Source organism: Erithacus rubecula (genome assembly GCF_903797595.1).
Source record: "Erithacus rubecula genome assembly, chromosome: 2".
NCBI lineage: Eukaryota > Metazoa > Chordata > Aves > Passeriformes > Muscicapidae > Erithacus > Erithacus rubecula.
Genome location: NC_136685.1, coordinates 20,042,954 through 20,062,872, shown reverse-complemented (window position 1 = coordinate 20,062,872; position 19,919 = coordinate 20,042,954). Strand labels below are relative to the sequence as shown.

Genomic DNA, 19,919 nt, shown 5'->3' with positions numbered 1-19,919 from the left:
TGGTATGCACTGCTCAGGCTGTGACTTTATTAAACAGGAAAGGGACAGACCTCTAATAAAGAGAAATTACTGTCAAACCTTGAGCCCTGTATATATGAGAGTGGCCACACCACACTGACAGTGCCCTGGAATGACAAAAGTCCTTCCCTGCTCCTGCCACCCACCTCAGCTCACCCTCCACTCACTGGGGGGTGAAAGTCAGGAACAGCCCCAGGGAGGAGCATCCTGCTGCCTCCTCTGCACAGCAGCCAGTGTAGCTGGGAATATAATATATTCAATCATAGCTGAATAAAACCATGATTCATTTAATAAGTCATCACAGTAAATAAAGACGCAAAAATATTTTGCTAGACAAGCAACTAAAAACTTAAAAAGTGTTATGACTGTTAATTACTAAGATATTCACTGAGACACACAATATTTTTCAGCTATGCCATAAAGCAATGGCCACCCTCATCTTGATGACCACTGATACAGAATTTTTTTCCTGTACTATCTTTTTGTAAATCTTTTTATCTTCTTGTAAATTTTTTCTTGTGCCCATCCATAATTGAATTATGTAGGATAAAAAATGCATTTTAAGCAAACCCACACGTTCCCAGATATGTATGATTTATTTCAACTACCAGGAGCTTTCTCTCCTAGGATTCCTCACAGTCTCCTCCTAATAACCTGTGAAATGACAGCTGAAAGATGGGATGAACCACTACCCCAGTGCCTAACTTCTGCTATAATTATGAGATGTGAAAAAACATAATTAAACTCCAAACTCCTTTCTCTACCGCACAAGGGAGATTTTGAGCTCAACCTCCCATTTGAAGCAGTTTAAAAGGAGAAAGAAGGAGACATGATCATGATAGCCCTGCATGTATGCAAAAAAATGTGGTAAATTGAGAACACAGCATCATAAAAAATGTGAGACAGAGAAATTTAAATTATCTGGTTACTCTATAGGTTCATGTGTTCTGGAGAACACCAAACAGTGGGGGGTGAAATTGTGTCCAGTTACTACTTTAAGACAACAAGGTGACGTTAAGCTTTCAGTGCCTCAAGAATGTTTCCACTGGGATCAGGGAATACTCCCAGGAATAAATATCACACTTGCATCAGAAGGAAAAAGTTCACTCCCTGGCTTCGCTGAAGTGCTGGAAAAGTAGCCAAGAAATTCTAAGGCTGTTCTGACCGGCTGTGGATAAGATTACATTCAGCTCAGCACTTTAGTATGAACAGCTGAGAAGAGCACAGAAGTGGATAGGAAGAAACTCCCAATGGCTCCACCTCCCAGAAAAACTAATTATTCATAAAATGCAAAATATAAGTGCACAAAGATATTAATGGAAGATACGGAATTAATTGATCATTACATTTGTATAAAAAATAATTATTTATTTATTTTAACCATTGTCTATACACCTATTTCTTACAATGCAAGATATACTTAATGTTAATTATGTGCTAACAAAATGTTCTTCCATTTCCTGCCCGCCTATTTTCTGTGCTTTTAGTACAGAAAATACAGCTGATGATAAAGTTTTGAAATAAAATGGATTAGCAATAAAGAATAAAAATTTAAATTAGGAATTTTTATTTAATAAACTCTCTAAATCATAACCATCCTCCAGTACTATTTTAAGTGTAGAAGACAAATCTGTGGGAAAGCAGCCAGGAATCTTTAGGTGACAAAAAGACCACACTGCCAGACAGAATGAAAGAGAAATGGAGCAAGAGTCTCTGAAAATGGCAGTTTGGGTGAATGTGAGTCTGCATGAGTACATGAGGTCTGGTCTAACAGACAGGGGTTGGGAAAACCTGAGTGGGTGCCAATAAAGGACTGTGGTACATCTGAATTTGCCTGAAATACAGCTGGGTCTGAACACTCCCAAAGCTGGTTGTGCTTACATGACTATAACAGCAGAGAAAAGAGGTAAAAAGCATCAGGAGGATGGAACCCATTATTACCCTTCAGCCTGATGGTTGCAGGTGCTCAGAAAGCAGCATCAGCACTGATTCTCATTTTTTCTAAAAGCTATTTACTCCCAAAATGTCACAAGGGAACCTACATACTACATAACTGCATCTGAACTCACCAAGCAGTTCCTCAGGAGTGCTAACCAAGGGAAACAAACAGTCACAGTCACTCACCATCAGGAAGTGAACAAGTTTCATCTCCTGACTGGCACTCACACATATCCAGACAAAGGAGAGAGTTTTCCATTTCCCTGCTAAAAGGGAGAGGAGTGCAAAAGGACAAGCTGTTTTTGTATTTTAACCTCCTGTTATTATTTTCAAAAGTAATGTTGGTGGGGAGAAACAGCAGTGTGGCCAGATTTCATGGATACAGAGAGCAGTTAGCCAGTTATCCATGGCCTGGGGGTAGAAGACTGAGTGCCTTTGAAGCACCTTGGGAAGCAACAACCTGGTGATTCTTATTGCCACATTCTGTATAGGGATGTGTTTCTCCCATCCTGAGCTATGAAAATGTTGACAGGTGTGCTGGACTTGGCTGCAGGATGACAAAGACAAGTAGTCCTTCCCAAAAGCAGAAGGAATTATGCACTTATTTTCTGTACTAATGCCACAAGGCTGTGCTCAGGGCTGCTTCCACTGCTGACAGATGGAGACAGGGTAGAAGATTAAATGTTTGGGCAGCCAAGTGTTAGCCACAAATATTCCAGCTGTTTCAGCACAGCTGATGTTCATGTTCTGGACAAATTAAAAGAAGGGGGTTGTGTCTCTGCTCTAGATATTAATTTTCTTTTTAAATATTGCAGTCCTGTCTTCATTTTTATTTGGGCTTTTATAGTCTTTAAAAGTCTCATGTAACATTTCAGTTGTTTCTGAAAGCATGGGATTGGTTTATTGGAAGCTGTTATACCCAAGCATGTTCTATATCACAAAGTTCACATTTTGAAAAAATAAAATTTATTAAATTAGAACCTTTATAAAAGTAATTTACACTTTCTTGCTTTTTGAAAGGAAAAATAAAGAGATGAAAAAGTAAATAGAATCTAGCATATAGTGAAAAAAATACAGCTATGTATTCCTGCCCTGCCCAGATATAATTTTGTTTACCTAAAAGAACTTCATCATCACAAGAACATATAATTTTTCACTTCAAATGCTAATATGTAATTCTAATAAAAAAGAAACTACCGTTTTTTTCATGTACTTGCTCTTCTTTTTATATTTTGTAGATTGCTGAAGTTAATGAATACAAATATCTAACTTAAAGTTTCATTTTCATAGCCTACTACTGAGGCATTCAGTGAACCTTCTCCATCCTAAAAGTCAATACCAAAAGAAAAGTGTGTTGAATTCAACAATTCTCTTTCAGACTTTGTGCTATTTTTTAAATTGTATTTGATATAAAATACTTTGCATAGAGTTTAAGAAAACCATTGTATTCTGCAGAATGATTTACCTGTTTATATGTAACACATGAACTCCATATTTGCCTTCAATTCTGTACTTTGTTGGATCACTTGCAGGAGAAATCAATTCCTCATTTTTGTACCTGACAATCAAGAAAATCAAGAAAAAAATAAAATAATCATGAAAAAAATAAAACTCATAAATATCAGCAATTCATTCATTTGGTAGATCTTAGGATCATGATGTTTACTATCATCTGAACTGTCACTACTTGCACAGAGGATTTCCCAGTCTGTATGGATAGACACATATTGGGCCATGTAGGCAAAGCAGGACCATCATAGCAGCAAGGAAGTGGAAAGGGAAGATGTGCACTCTGTCTTGAAGAGGAGGAAAAGAAGAAAAGAGAAGATGGCATGAGGTTTGAACTTACAAGTCCACCAGCCCTGACACAAGATGGGAAGCAAACTTTACCTTGCACCATAGTAGAACGCTTCAGCACAAAACAGCAACAGAATTATGCCTTGTGTTAGGGCTTTACAGTCCAGCCTGAGGGTTTTGTATATACAGGACAGACCTATACAGAGAGGAGGGCAGCTGGAAGGACCTTTGTGTCCTCCTTAATAGAAGCTGACAGGATGTGACCACAGGCACTGCCCATTACAGTGACACTGCCATTACAGTGGTGCTGTGCACATTTATCCAGGTTTAGAAAGTAGCCTGTGAGATCTGCGTGTTTTACCACTTGCTATTTTGTGATCAGGAAACTGAATGGCCAGAAAGACTGGAATTCCTGTCTCTATCTGCCTTCTGAAATGCTTGAGTTTGTTTCTCACATTGCATGGGGCCACTCTGCAAATGTTCCTCCCACTGCAGTATCAACTGCTACGATCCAGCACATCTAGGAGGATTATAAAGGGGATTTAACAAAGCCATTATACACATGACACTTATCAGTTATGGCATAACTTTCAAATGAAAAAAGCTTAACAACATTTTTGGAGGGCTAGGAAAGGCCAGACTCTTACCATTGTACAACAGGGGTTGGAAATCCTTGTACAGTAAAGCAAAGGCTCACAGACATCTTTTCCCAGACAGTGTGAGACCTCAGCCGCACTAGAATTTCAGGGGCTCGACTTATCCTTTCTTCAATGATATGTCTTTCCAGAGCCATACTTTCTTCTACCTATTAAACAAGGGAAAAGAAAAGAAGCCTCTGGCACCAGCCTCAAATAGAGTAGATCTAACCTTAAATTCACAAAAAGATGCTTAATCACTACTCATTCTTGAAGCACAGCTTTAAATTTCAGTATATCTTGGAATTATTTTTGCATAGGAGCAAAAAGATTCAGCAGGTACCATTCTTTGCACAGCAAGTCTATCCAGATGCTCTCGAGCACGGTGCCTGGCTGTGTGAATCTCCTTTTCCAAAGCAGACAACTCACTGGCAAAACGGATTCTTTTCTCATCACTTACATGAGACTTTTGCTCATGACTCCTGTGGGACAAGGAAGAAAATCAGGTTACTACTGTGAAGCTTTAAGTTTGTCAGTCATACACACCAGGCAACCAAGGGCTCTGAAACCATATCAGTAGGATGCAAAATTTAGATTAGGAATCCATTAGGAATCAATCTGCATGTCCTGAATATGTAAAATCATGTGAATATTCTTCATAGTCTTTCTTCATAATCATTTCATATTCCCCCTGTATTTGTGGGGCCATAGCTCTAAGCCTTGAATTCTGCTATGGTCACATTGACATGGTTCCCCACAGTCCTCTGGTAATCAAGATCAAGAACCTGCCTGGCCTCCTTCTGGCTCCTGATTTTCCTTCCCATGGACATAAGAAGGCAGAGGAATGAAGGCAAGTTCTGTGACTGTTCACATCCTGTTAAAAGTTGTGCCTTACTTGCATAATACCCTTAGCTTTAGAAGCTTTAGCACCTTGGAGCTCTTGTAGCTCCATGGGCTGTATCACCTGACCTCACCTGGAAGATACAGACCAGGGAGTTCACAAGGATTTGATGAACAACTGCATGTAAAAAAAGCTATCCCTTAACAAGGATGAGCAAGAAGTATTACAGAAACTACCAGGAAAATATAAAAAAAGTTTTGAAAATATTTAAAGTTGTTCCCTGAAAACCTAACTCCATAGATTTTCCAGAATTCCTAAAAATACCCCAACTCATAAATGTTTTTAGGAGGAGCTAGCTTCATTCATGCTGATTCAGTAAACAGCCTATGCTACTCTTTTCCTTCCCAGGACAAAATAATATCTGAATATCAGATATTTCTAGCATAGCTGTCAATATAGTCATCGTATGGCAAGACTCTGAAAGCGCAACCCAGATAAGAAAACTTCCATGAAATTCAGTGAATAAAAATATTATTTGTGTGATGTTTTAAAAAAATTCTCTATACTGTTTCAATGCATTTTAAATACCAGCCGTGTTTAGCCATTTTTTTTATATTGCTGAAATTAAAATCAGTTTTTAAAACCTAAATTAAAATAATTTGATTTTTCCTTGAGATTTCTGTTCTGAGGTTGTATATTTCAAACCAAACCAAGTACCAGAACCATATGGGTACATATGATTTGCACAACATATTTTCTATAAACAAGGCAGAATTCCTTCTTGTAATATAAATCCTCCATGTCTTTGGTGCAGTAGCTGTAGTACACAGCAGACCAGAAACAATGAAATTCACTAAAAGGAATATTGTCTTCAGCACAGTTACTCTGGGACTTCTCATCAAGGCAGTAACTGAGACACGACAGAAACCCTTCTGATATTCAGGAAAGCATTTAAAACATTTAAATTGATCCAAATTAGAAATTTAGGAATAGTGGAGTAGCTTTGTTCAAAATGAGTTCTGGGTACTAGCTGGATTCTAATTTATTTTTCTTTTAAAGCTGTTTTCAAGGGTCAGAGTGGGGATCAGGGGAACAACTCAGTTGAAATATGAGACTGAAAGTGACACTCAGTCATTTAGTGTTCCAGCCAAAATAGATTAGTACAGAACAGTGACAGAGAAACCTCCAGTCTTGTCAACTCTGAAAAGAGCCCTGGCAAAAGAGCTGGGTCTAGTGCCACTACCCAGGTCAGATTGGACCAGCAGAGCTTTACCTTTTCCGGGATTCCTGCATTGCTTCATGCGCCAAGGTGCGTGCCCTCCTGGCACACAGTCTACACGTTGTTTTGCCCAAGCCAGATGATTCATAATAAGCAGCCTGCCTGGAAGCAGCCCTTCAAATATAAAAGACATTGTTATAACCCAGCAATTCAAGTAAAACATGAACTCACAAATGTCAAAGAAATTACTTTGGGCTGAACGAGCTAAACGCCACGACTGAGCACTGTTCAGTGAGGCACCTTTGCATCTTCACTGTCTGCACTAGGTGCTGATTACCACTTGTCTTTCAAGGTCTCAATGCCCATCATCTGTCACTGGGGATCATTAGGCACTTTATTTCATTCTATTAAATTTATACTTATTTCAGTCTTCAGTCATTCAGGTGTGATGATAGCATTTCAGTGAACCACAAGGGTACCAGCCTGTCTAACACACAAATCACAAAGATTCCCCATAGCATTGTCTGTTTATAAGTATTCCTGCCTTTCTATTTTTCACAGAACTTTCTGAAACTGGTCTCTTTCACAAGGGAAACTGGACCAGCTAGACAGCTAGGTAGGCATGTTAATTACTAAGTAGGGAGAGCAGCGATTGTGAAACAACCACAATACAAAGCTTCAGGCTTTGAGATACAAAGAATGTGTATTTTCTGGTTAAAACTCTGAGATTTCAAATGAGAAGCATTAAGCCTTCATTTAAAATTAAAAAAGGAATTGAATCTCAAAATCTGTAATTAGTTATAGCCAGTTTCTGGAGAAGGAATATCATCATGTCATATGGAAGAGTGGCTAAAAAAGCTGTTTCTATGACTTACAATAAATTTCACAGTATTTTTTCTTAATTTAGAGTTTCAATTCTAGCCTACAAGGAAGATTTATGAATTCTCAATTTAAAGGTACCAAAGAGAACAGATCCTAAACTCAAAGCTCTGTGTAGGTGTCTTACAATGTTGCTAGGAAGTTCAGCTATCCTGGTGGGAGATTATAGACAAGGAGTGTGCCAATGGAAGGAAGTGGAAAACTATCATTCTGAATAAATAAGAATTTTTTGGGGGGGAGGAAAAAGGTAAGTATCTTGATTCTAAGGACTACCCAAAACAGAGACCTGTCTATGCCCAAATACATGTCACTTACTTTCTTGCAGCATATTCCTCAAGTATATATCTTGTCTGAATGTTGCGATAGGATTGATCAAAGTGCTTGTGCCTCCTCTGGTAAAATGGCACTGCTACTGAAGACATGCTCCCTCTGTGATGACCAATAATTCCTGCAGAGAGGGAAGTTAGCCACAGATATTTAGCCATGCATTTAGCCATATCTTTCAGACACTTTGGTTTGCTATTTTTTGACATGTTGACATGTGTAAACAGGCCCAAATGTATAAAATTGCACTAATTTGTGACAGAGCCACCAGTCACACACGTGGGCACCTCAGGCTGTATCTTACCAGTCGTACTGTGTGAGCTATGGAATCATAGATGATAGCATAGAAGATATTTCACTAGACCATTTTTCCCCTTCTTTGCAGATGTCATTTAACGCCTACAGAGAAATTTCCAGGGATGGAAATTTGACAGGTTTTTGGCCATTGTTAGATATTTCAGTTCTCTGTTCTTCAAACCTTTCACTTTTTCCATTTTGGCAATTTATGCTCACTATGTTTTCTCCAATTCACCATGACAACAAACAGACAGTATTTGCTCACTTTTATAGCAGCCTATCAAAGATTTTCTTTGCTTTTCTTTCCTGCTCTCCTGTTTAAACTCAATAAAGCTGGCTCATGCAATCTTTCCTCATGAGGTTTTTTTTTTCTGGACTATCTATCATTCTGGTTTCCTTCCTGTGGACTTTCTCCAAAGCATGGCATAGATTTTGATCAATATTTGGATACAAGATTCTAAGAAGCATTCAGGGTGCTCCTAGAAGCAGTGTGGGGAGCAATAGCACATTTCCCACTGAGTGAGAGTTAAGCAGATTACCAACGCCATTATGAGAACATGGAGGTGCCTACATCCCTTTGTGCTTGTTAGAACTATGATGACAACTTCTTGCAAAAGTGAGGAATGTCACGAGCCATGTCATGAGTAGGTGCCAGCTTGTGTCACTGCAGTCTTGGGGTTGGGTATGGGGCTCTCTGCTCCTGAGCTGTTTGGTCCAAACAGTGGTGAGGGATCCCAACTGAACAGCCAAAACCTCCCCTACAAGGCACCTGCACTTCATTGACAACAGAAGCAAGCTCCCAGTAGAAGTCTAAAAAGCAGGTGAAGGTTTAGTCAGGTAAATTACTGCAGTAACATCCCATATCCCACCCAAAGCTGAGGGAGTGCCCCTGCTGTTATGCTCCCTATAGGCTGTAGGCTGCCAGCTCCATGCCAGCCCCCAGGGCACTGAGGAGCAGCCTGGGATCACCTCAGGGCACCCATGGCAAGGGGAGCAGCACCAGCTCCCTGTGCTGTGAGCACACTCAGAGTGTGCAGGGTCCTGAGGACAGCAATGGACCTGACTGTCCCAGCCCAGCCTCATCCAGAGCTGCTCCTGCCCTGCCCACAGATCCCGTGTCAGTCCCAGGGCCATCAGTTTCTGCCCCAGAAATGACACAGCAGAACCAGACTCCAGCTCCCTAAAGCCTGGCCTTGCTGGATGTGGACCAGGCCAAGAAGAATCTGCCTCAGACCCACACCAAAAGTCCAAATTTGCAGCTTCATGATGTATATCAAATGAAAACTCAAAAGGATATGAATAGAAATCTTATAAACTCATTTAGATAAAATATTTAGCAAGTTAAAATGACAGTAGAAACCATATTTCCAGCATACAGTATTTATCAAAAAAAGGAAATGCTAGTCATTGGTTAAGTAGAGAAAAAAATGTAATTGTGTCTGATTGTTACTTGCAGATAGTCAAGGGCGGAGTCAAGTACTCCCAAATTGTGATGTTCTCATATCAGCTACTTTTACAAGAAAAAATAAGGAGCAAACATTAAGTATATTTAATAGAAATCACATCTTATTTTAAAATGTTGAGAGACCTAAAGAGATTTTTACAACTTATCACCTCATAATTGCATAACTTAGAGTTACCTTTTCAGCTTTTTTTCAAGAGATATGGGAATGACAAGTCACAGGTTCAGTAGTGAGAGCTTTAGGCAAAGCAGAAGACACTGCAAAACAAAAATTTAACAGGTTTACAACATTATCATGGGGCATTAAAATTTTATATTGTCACATTTATAGAAAAATACAAAAGTTAGCATGGCCCAAGTTGGTTCAGAACCTCACAGAGGTGCTGGCTTAGTAAGATGCTGTCATACAATGCTGAGCTGACATGGACCCCTCAAGAACCTATTAACCCATCATAAGGCACAATGTCTTGGTTACAGGAGCAGAGTTGCACAGACCCACAAGCAGCCTTGGCTCCTGCTAGTTTTAATATCTTTACCTCATGTGACCTGCAAACATCAAACACTGATTTTCTTCCTGCTGTGTGACTATTATGTATATGGCACTGGATTTCCACATTGCTTCATATGTTAACTGGACAATTAATGGGTAGAATTTTCCCTTTTTTTTTGTTTTTATTTAGCCTTTTTGCCTAAATGAAGGTGCAAAAGACAAACAGATTGAGCTCACTCTACTGTTAAGTGCTACTCATGTTTACATGTGGCCAAGTTAAATAATTCTGTGAATTTATCAACATACAATGTAAATGCTGCCCCATATATCATTCACACTGAGATCTTTATAAGGATTGCAGAGTAGTGCCCATTTATCTGGATAGATCAGTCTAAGTTATTTTCATTTTTGAGAGAGGAGAAAACACCATTGTCATTTACAGTCCAGTCTTTTTCACTAAATGTAAAACTTACAGTTTAATTAACATATCTTCTTCTATTTGTCAGCACCCAAGACTCCTCAAATTTGGCTTCATATATTTTTCACAGTTACCCAAACACCTTTAGTATAGAAACAAGGGTAGCCACCCACTCACAGCCTTCATACAATCAATTAATTGAGCTTGTTAGCAGCCAGACTGCCTTTGCCTTCTGTTAACACAGAGGGGAGCTGCCTGGCAACAATTCCAAATTTAATAATAATCATCGGTTAATTACAACAACATTTGCAGAATATGTATTTAATACTTAATAGTGCTGCAAAGACAAGTATCAGAAGAGCAAAGTCAAAGTCCCACTGTAAAAGCAGCATGTAGGGTATTGAGCTCCTGATAAAATAAGTGAATAGTGTATTCCTAGGAGCAATATGTGGACTGTTCTTCCATTTTCCACTGATATACATTTATATGAGATGTTTGAAATATGTTCAAATATTTAGACAATCAACCATTAAGACACTCAGATAATATGATATGCTGATGAAAGCTTAACCTTAGTGAATTTACTGGTTTAGGTGAACCAAAATTCTGTTAATGACAGTGTCTGGAGACCTAGTTATACTGGCAAGTGAATTGGTAAAACTCACTCAAAAATGTGATGAAGGAAGTAGTATAGCAGAGAAACTGGGGGGGAAAATCCCAGTGGAAAATTGAGAGTCCAATAACAACAACAACCACAATAACAGCAACAACAAAAAGGATAAGTCCAGAGAAAAATAAATTAATTATCTGAATCGTTATTAAAAAATCAAAAAGCAAATCTCAAGCTTTATTTACAAAGTTCCACTGCAAAAATTTTGGAAGCCTTGATGAAATACATGGCCTGTGTGTCATAAACAATCCTTGAGTTACATCCACACACATCCTATTAATGACCCTAGATTTCAAGAAAAAGACCTAGAATTACAGGGAAAAGATGATCCTAAAGCATTTGGTGTCTCATCTGACCTTTCCATGCTTAGTGCAATGTAGCACTATTCTACCCTATTATTATTATTATTGTTATTATTCCTATTTTTTTCTATGACTGTAAATGCTGGGGACATCAAAAGCACATAAAATGAACTAATCTATGTGTTGTATAAACCATTCAGAAGATTATTAAACACAAAGAAAAATATTACCTCAGTCAAAATGCCCTTAAGGATTAATGACATAAACCATAGGTGAATTAGACTATTCAAGTCAGTTTACCTAAACATACATTTCTTCATGCTTTGTAGCGTATATATAACAATTTTTACTTGACCCTGAGTAAAAGGCTGAGCTCCCAGGTCAGGATATGCATAGTTTTGTGACACAGTAATACTGATCTGAATAGAAAGCCATAATCTAGGACCACGTGACAAGGGGCCACATTCTTGAGCAGAGAAGCCAAGGGTCTGATATAAACATTGTTAGTCTGATAAGTGAGTTAATTTAAGGTTTAAAGGACAAGCAGTAAATTCTAGCATGATCATTTACATTGCCTCAGAGAGCAGGCACACAACCAAGTAAATTGATGGATGGCTTGACAAATGCCATGGTAAGAAGGACATGGCTGCACCCACCATAGATAGAAACTGGCATTCCCAGATTCAGAATGCTCCTGTCATGAGCAATGCACTGTACAGCATGTGTTCTCTCAGCCTGACCTGCCACAGCTATACCATGCAACATGCACTTCTGTGCTCATCTCTGTTCCTGGCCATCTGCAGAAATGCCAGAAATTATTCACGGGTTCTTGCCTGTCCTCACGTTGACAGAAATTCCTTTGACCATTTGCACTGATTTGAGGGCTTGTCCTGTTCTCCCCATGACTTAGACATCTTTTTCTCTACCTGTCTCTTGTTCTGCTAGCTGTTCTCCCCATTGTTCAAAGTTAAGTGTTTTCAGGAAGCTACCAACTTATTCTTTCATGGTGCATAAAAATCCCTGATATTTAACTGATAAAATGTCTTTAAATCCATATCACCTATATACCATATGGAAGATACAAAAAATTGGTTTCTCCTAATGACCAGTATAAAAAATTACCATATTGCCTCAACAAATACATTATCCTTTCCAGATGGCTGTATCCATGCTGTAGAGATTGCAGACTTAATAACATATTATCATTTTCTCCCATAAATTGACTTTGATGGAAATCTTGTAAAACCATCATGAACCACTGTGCAGCTCTAGACACTACAGCCTAAATGGAATAGGATGCAGAGGATCTGGTTAATTCTTCTCCATTTTGATAAAAAACTAATTTGATTAAAACTTGATTTGACAAAATTTCTAATATGTCTCTCCAGTCTTTTTTTTTTCTGTGTACACATGGGTATATTTAGATCTTCCAGAAAATTATATTTTGTGAATGAAAAAACCTACATAAATATACTATAATTTTAAGATGTTTCAGGCCTCCCATTGAAGATCTTGTTCAGTCCTCATAAGAATTCAGTTACAGCTTTTTCGACAATAGAACAAAAATGCTCATCTTTAAAAAAAAAAATATCTTATGGAATTCTCACTTGCTTACTCTGCTGAATTCCAGACATCATTCAATAAGCTTGAACACTTTTTGTGTTTTTCCTTTGATTTCTTTAGCTACATCATAGTTGGTCTCATGTTTTACTGATTGCACCTCCTTTTCATGGAAATAGTATTTTCCTCATTTCACCAAAGTTTTAAACAGATTCAAATAATTCCTTGAAATGCATGTGTTACTTTTGTTATTACACATTATAACAAAAAAAAATTGAGTTCTCTATATACACTTGTCTGAATATTCAGCAAAGCAACATTTTCAAGCATCTGGCAGCATCCACCATCACAAATCTGTCTATAATTTTTACTAATTTTATATGCTTTGAATGAGTAAACCTTCAACATTTCTCAACATCAAACAAACTGTTTTCAATGACATACAGGTAGATTAAGCAATTTAATGCAATCATTCGGTTACAGCACAGGTATGATTAGTTAGAATGAACACCTTGACTTTCTGATAGTCCCTGAATGGCTTGCTTCCTGCTCTGGCCACAACAGTTAGTGAGGGGTAATTTGAAATATATAATGGGTGGTCACAATCATGTCCACAGCCCTTGATAAGGGCTCTTTGCTCTGAGGAGGTGAGCAGGGGGCAGAGCCATGGGTACCCTTCCCTCCAGCAAGGTAATTGTTGTGGAAGGAAGCACCAAATCCTGTACTTTAATAAACCTATAAAAGAATGTAATTTTGCATTTTCTGTTACTCTTATAAAGGAAAGGAGTGGAAGTTTCCAAACTGACTTTCCTTCCATATCTCTAATAGAAGCTGAACAGTATATATCCCAGATAGGGTACTAATGTGGATGTTACCCTATGAATTCATGATCATACAAGACTGGGAATTAAATGAGGCTAAATTTGTCCACACTGACTTGAATCCTTGCCACCCTAACATTCCAAATGCACAGAGTTCACACATATTCTGATAAAATTTGAAGACTTCCCTTCATTTGGCAAGTATATTATATCACTTCAACTGGACAACTAAGAACATTGGACAGTGAAATGATAAAAATCATTTTTCCTCATCCCAACATTCATTGTCCCTCATTATGGTGCTTCTATTGGCTCACAGGCATTGTCAACATACAGGCATAATTTCAAGAGCATGAACTTGATTTCCCAGGACTCTATCAGTGGTATTTAGCTGGAATTTTCATGTGGCACAGAACATATCACTTAGCTTAGAGCAATACAGACACCAGAGACACATCTTCTGGAAACATGTACTTGAAAGCATGGCAGACACAAAATAAAAGTAGAATTTTTTTTGCCTAGCTACTTCAGCTACTCCCATTCTTCAGCAGGCCAAATAGTTTTGCCAGCTACTATAGGATTTTATGCTTAATCATTTACACACAGACTTCAGAAAAATCATACAGTATAAGCACATTAGAAAGTGTGCAATATTTTTGCAATTAGAAAAGAATAAATATGAATAGAGCTATATATTTTTGTAGTGTAATTCTTTATATGCAGAAACAGAGGGAATGTAATACACAATAAAATCAAGGTGACTATGCTCAGGAAAAACCAATCTTACTTTAAATTTTTATTTTGCTTTTCTTTTCATGAATCACTTTGTGTCCTACTCATTGCTTGTTTTCCCTGAGGAAAGTAATTTTTTTTTTTTTACAGGATAACACACAATCTCCTCCTACAAGCACTCTCATTTGTTCTGTACAAGAAAAACATGGATAGAAAACGGACTTACCTGGGGATGTAGAAGAACTGCAAAGCAGAGAGAAAGACCAGCCTTTCCCAGCTTTGCAAGCACTGCCCAAGGAAAACAAATAATTCCCCTCTCTAAAGGCTGCTCTGCCCCTTCACTCCTATTTAAGGGCAGTTGCAGTGCTATATTTAGAACTAACCAAGTGATTCTCCCAAAACTGGGGTCAGCCTAACACGCAATGAGGGAGTGATATAAAGGCTAAAGCAAAGCATTAGCCTATATGCAGTGTAATACTGCATTTTAATAAAAGACAAACCTCATTCCTTAAAAAAGCAGGTGATTATAATAAAAGTGGGGCTTCTTTTCCCAGCAACACCAAGCACATGGGAAGCAATTAAATGTCAGAAAACAGTTTAAATTTTTTATTTAGAAAAGTTTGACATTTTGAAATAATCAGTAGCTTAGAAGACCAGTGAGGAGATGTAAACTGCAGAATATTATTAGTAGAGACATGAGATCACCTTGGTGCTTCAGGCTGTAAAATGAGCCTCCCTATTGCTTCCTTAAAAGCTCTCTGGATGTGAGACTGTCTGCAACATATGAAGGCATATCAGTTGTATAAAACCCTTATTATTTCCATCTCGATTACATCACCCAGTCAATCTGAGAGAGATTTTTCTATGTCTTGTAGTTAAAGTAGGAAGAATTTAATATGCCTAGAGACATAGTCATGCAGAGGAAAAAATACAGCCAAAGCAGTCAGTTCTGTGAGACCTTGTCCCCTGATGTCTCTTGATTATTACTAAGTAAAATGGATGCTTGCTGCCTGTAGGACTCCTAGGTTTCTGTCCAGTATCTGCAAGGCACCACTGTGGTGGCTCTGGCATGTCCAGATGGCATGGGGTAGCAGCACTGGCCCTGCAGAGCCAGGCTTGGGATCAGCCACTCTGCCCCATTCTGGTGGTAGACAGCCCCACAGGGAATGCACCCATATGGGGGAAGGGAAGGGAGGGTGGGACCTCTGACAAGGCTTTGTGACAAGCATGAATAATTAATCACTTTCCTCTTATCCTGTCTGAAAGTAGGACAACGTGCCTGGGAGAACCTGGATAAGTGGCAGACCTAACCATACCTCATGACTTAGCCCAAAATGACTCAAACAATCAGTGAGTCAGCAACATACAAGAGGTAGGGAATTCACTTATCTTAAAATTATTTGAAAATAACAAAATCTATTTTCAATTTACTTATATAGAAATCCAGTAATTTTTAAAGTCACTAAATGACAATCTCTTCCACTGCTTGGTATGTGACACTTTGACAAATGCACAATGTTCTTTTTAAGTCCTGTGTTCTTTTATGCATACATGTAGGGAAGCAGAGTAAGAGGTGAAAAGCCTTTAAATAACTGATTCTTATCCCATCTGCAGTGCTCATCCAAGTTTCCTAAATAGATCTGGTACTTTTGTATCATCTAGGGCTACCATTTGCTTGAAACAGGCTTCTCCCTTCCTCCCATTGATCTTGAAATATAACTCAGTCTGACAGAATTAGATCTACAGAGACAGAATGTAATGATTGCATATGCCCTGAATGTAGATGCTGGTTCAGAAGCAGCTGTCAAAGTAATTAACATGTAATAATCCTGAGCAAACCCACTTTACTTACCCAGCTCCATCTCTTCTCTCCTATTGAATTTTCCTGTGGGAGGTAAAAGGCCATTTTTCAGGAAAACTTTAAAGTTCTCCCTATGCTCTGCTTTTCATTTCTTGTTCTATATTTATTATCTCTGCAGAAATGGAGGCATTTATTGCCTGCTCTGTCTGTCCTTACACTTGAGCACTCTTCTATTTTAAGTTTTCTTCAGGGTGTGGCTGGATGACAAAAATATAGAAGTGCATCTTGAGGACTGTGGGAAAAATGCCAAAGGCAAGAACATGTAGAAAGGCTAGTCCCAGGTTGTGTCCAGGAAAGACAATACATAAATTTTTCTTCTTTTCATAGATATTACAAAATAAGATGGAAGGGAAAACTGCAATGTGTTATTCACTGGTGGTGAAATTTAGACAGCAGAGCACCAAAAATTATCGAGCATTTTAACTATGAAATCATTTATATTATATTCCTACTTCTCCCCTATCACAGAAGGTCCCTTCACCTCCCAAATAGAAGATCTTCCCTAAGAACTTTTCTAAAGCAGAGATTTAACAGTGTATCAAAAGGATTATTCAAGTATTTTAAATTTAGCATGTGCTAAAATCCTCTTGTGAATTTGGCATTTTATAATTACTTCTTTATCTTATGCCAGTTCCTTCATGTGGGTTGCTTAATTGATACAGGCCTGAGAAATGTCTCAACTACTCCAGGAAAAGGAAAGACAAAGAACTGAAATGGAGCTCAGGAAAAAGAGGTGTTAGCTTTTTAGCCATTGGATTAAACATCAAAACAGAAATGACATTAAATGTAATGGTGCTAGAAGAGGTATCCTTTTAGCCCATAAGGGTACCTTAATAGCACCCTTGTGCTTTAATCCTTCTCCAGTTCCAGGACAGCCTAATGCATCTTTGTATGGCAGCTTCTGAAGCCCAGCTTTGCTAATATGTTAACTACTGATTTCTTTGAATGCTTGCTGCATATTTATAGATTGGTAACTAGCAATGAGGCTCCTCATCTCTGAGGCAGTCCTAGTTATTCACATAGCCCTGTGGTGAGGTTTCTAAAGCCATGCCAGAGCAATGGATACTGTGCACTGGTGATTTTAGAGCAGTGTCTCTCTTCACAGTTACCCAAGTCCCAATATCTGCCATGGTATTACAAATGAAAAACAAAACAGTTCATGCAAATTCAACCACATAAAAAAATAAATCATGCTCTCCTTTGTTAATGCCTTTGGTCAGAAATTCAGGACTATCAGTCCTATATCAGTTATGGGCTCCACAGAGAAATCCAATAGAATGTGTCTCATTCAGAGGAGAATACCACCACCTGAAGGACTGAACTCAAAACAGGTTAGGAGGCAGTGCACCTGCCCATGAAGATTAGGTAGGAAGAGAGCAGTAACAGATGCACTTGACTGCTGACAGCACTGTAAATGTGCAGTTGAGCACAAATCCCCAAGGGAAATACACCTCATTGCCTCATTCAGGTGGGGAGAGAACAAACCCAAACTGACTTCTAAAAAGCCTAAGCACTTCTCTCTCTACCTCCTCTTTTCTGCTTATTTTCTTTTTTCTTAATGATTTTTTCTTCTTCTAGTAGAATTTCCTAATTTTCTTTTTCAGTGCCCATCTTCCTGTATTTTAAGGCTGGCTTCATGCAGCTGAAAACTGTCAAAAGCTAAAACTACCCTTCCCAGAAATGAGACTATGCTGTGTGGAGATAAGACCAGAGGAGAGCCAAGTAATTTGGAGGAGGAGGAGGAGGAAAATACAATTCCAGCTAAGGGAAGGGTGTACAACTCCCAGGAGAGAGGACAATGGCAGCTGAAGGAAAATAAAACAAAACTCCCCACATTAGATGCAAGATGTTTTTAACAACCAGACAAGGAATTTTATTCAGCAATTCATCTGAGCTAGACTGAACTGCATCTAGAACAACAAACAATTTTAGCATAAGTCTTTGAACAAACACTAAAACACATGAGTATACAACATGTTGGGATTTTTTTCCCTGCGACATAAGGTTGAGCAAATCTCTTAGTAGGTATCCTCATTTATATCTAAGACAAACACACCACTGAGCTACAACTCTCTGAGTTACAGCAAATCAATTATTTTTTAAGATATCTAAACAGTAATGTGTCCTCCTGCAACCCAAGAAGCCACTCAAAAGCCCATCAGAGTCAGTGCTAAGGTTTTACTGACCCAGGAAAGCTCAGATTCATGTCCTTGATTTAATATCAGCTCAGTGGCATCTCTTTATTTACCTTAAAATGAGACCTGTGTAAAGACAAGGACCATAAAGATGTTTGTTTTATCCTTGGTATATTTATTCCAGTGTCACACAACACACTTGGCAGATAGCTGCTGCAGCAGCAGTTATCTTTACAACTAACCCCAGTATCATCAACAGCACATTAAATCCAAAGAGAACCACAGGCTGTAAGAAGGCAGAGACTGAAACTAGCACTGCAGTGCTGTGGTCCAGAGGTTTGTCCACACTTGGAAATGAAGGCAAGGCAGCTGCTGTCCTGAATCCACCATTAGCAGCACCACTCAAAGGTCATTTTAATGTCTTTAGGCTTCAGTAGCTGTCAGCTGTGGGGGTTACTTCTTGTAACAGCACTTACATACAGGAATCACATCAGGCAAGCACAGACAACTGAGGCACAGAATTAGGGAATGTTTGAGGTTAGAAGAGAACTCTGAATGTCATCTTATCCACCCCATTTGTCAAACAAGGCTACTTGGAGCTGGTTGTCCAGGACCATGTCCAGATTTCCAGAAATGAAGACTTGTCCTGGTTTTGGCTGCGGTAGAATTAAATTTCTTCCCAATGGCTGATATAGAGCTGTGATTTGGATTTTTTCTAAGTATAGGGTCATTAGATAACAGACGATAACAGATGTTTTTGTTATTGCTGAGCAGGGCTTACACAGAGCCTCGGCCTTCTCTGCTTTTCACAGTCAGGCTGGTGAGGGAGCTGGGGGTGCAGGGGAGGCTGGGAGGAGACACAGCCAGGACAGGTCTCCCACATTGACTAAAACGATGTTCCAGACCATATGACATCCTGCTCAGTATGTAAAGTGGAGGGAATAAGAGAGATGGGGGGACATTTGGAGTGACGACATTTGTCTTCCCAAGTAACCACGGTGTGTGATGGGGTCCTGCTATCCTGGAGATGGCTAAACATCTGCCTGCCCTTGGGAAGCAGTGAATTCCTTGGTTTGCTGTGCTTGTGTGTACAGCTTTTGCTTTTCCTGTTAAACTGTCTTTATCTCAATCCAGGAGCATGTTTTACCCTGCTAGCTCTCTCCCTGATCCTGCTGGTGGGAGTGAGCAAGCTGTGTGGGGTTTAGCTGCAGGCTGGGGTTAGACTATAACAACTGGGCCAGCTCCTGTGTACTCTCACAGTGATGGGGGGAAAAAAAAGAAAAAGAAAAAAGAAAAAGAAAAAAGAAAAAAAGGAAAAAAAAGTTTTCTGACATTCATAGCTCTATGTTTGAGTTTGTGTCTCTGACTGGAACTGACTCTGGCTCTGTCCCCTTCTCCTCTTGGTCTGGCAGAAGCTGAAGGTCACTGGTGAAGGCACAGACATGACACCCTCCAGGTTCACAAACACACACATATTTGCTTTGGTTGCCTACTGTCGCTCTGTCTGCATCAGTGCTTGC

The 19,919-nt window shown here is 39.0% G+C and overlaps 1 protein-coding gene across 3 annotated transcripts in view; it reads right to left on the bottom strand.

Annotated features, from left to right (window-relative positions):
* MYOM2 (myomesin 2) overlaps positions 1-14,735 on the bottom strand; it is a 72,520-nt gene extending 57,785 nt beyond the window's left edge. For 2 of the 3 annotated variants that reach the window (XM_079297947.1, XM_079297949.1), the window contains exons 1-7: positions 14,630-14,735; positions 9,589-9,668; positions 7,643-7,775; positions 6,503-6,622; positions 4,732-4,870; positions 4,401-4,558; positions 3,422-3,514 (exon numbers count right to left, since the gene is read on the bottom strand). In XM_079297947.1, the coding sequence (XP_079154073.1) occupies positions 3,422-3,514; positions 4,401-4,558; positions 4,732-4,870; positions 6,503-6,622; positions 7,643-7,749 (617 nt within the window). In that variant the 5' untranslated portion in view covers positions 7,750-7,775; positions 9,589-9,668; positions 14,630-14,735. The remainder of the gene's footprint in view (positions 1-3,421; positions 3,515-4,400; positions 4,559-4,731; positions 4,871-6,502; positions 6,623-7,642; positions 7,776-9,588; positions 9,669-14,629) is intronic. The other variant, XM_079297948.1, reaches the window with a different exon arrangement.
* Positions 14,736-19,919: the final 5,184 nt, after the last annotated feature.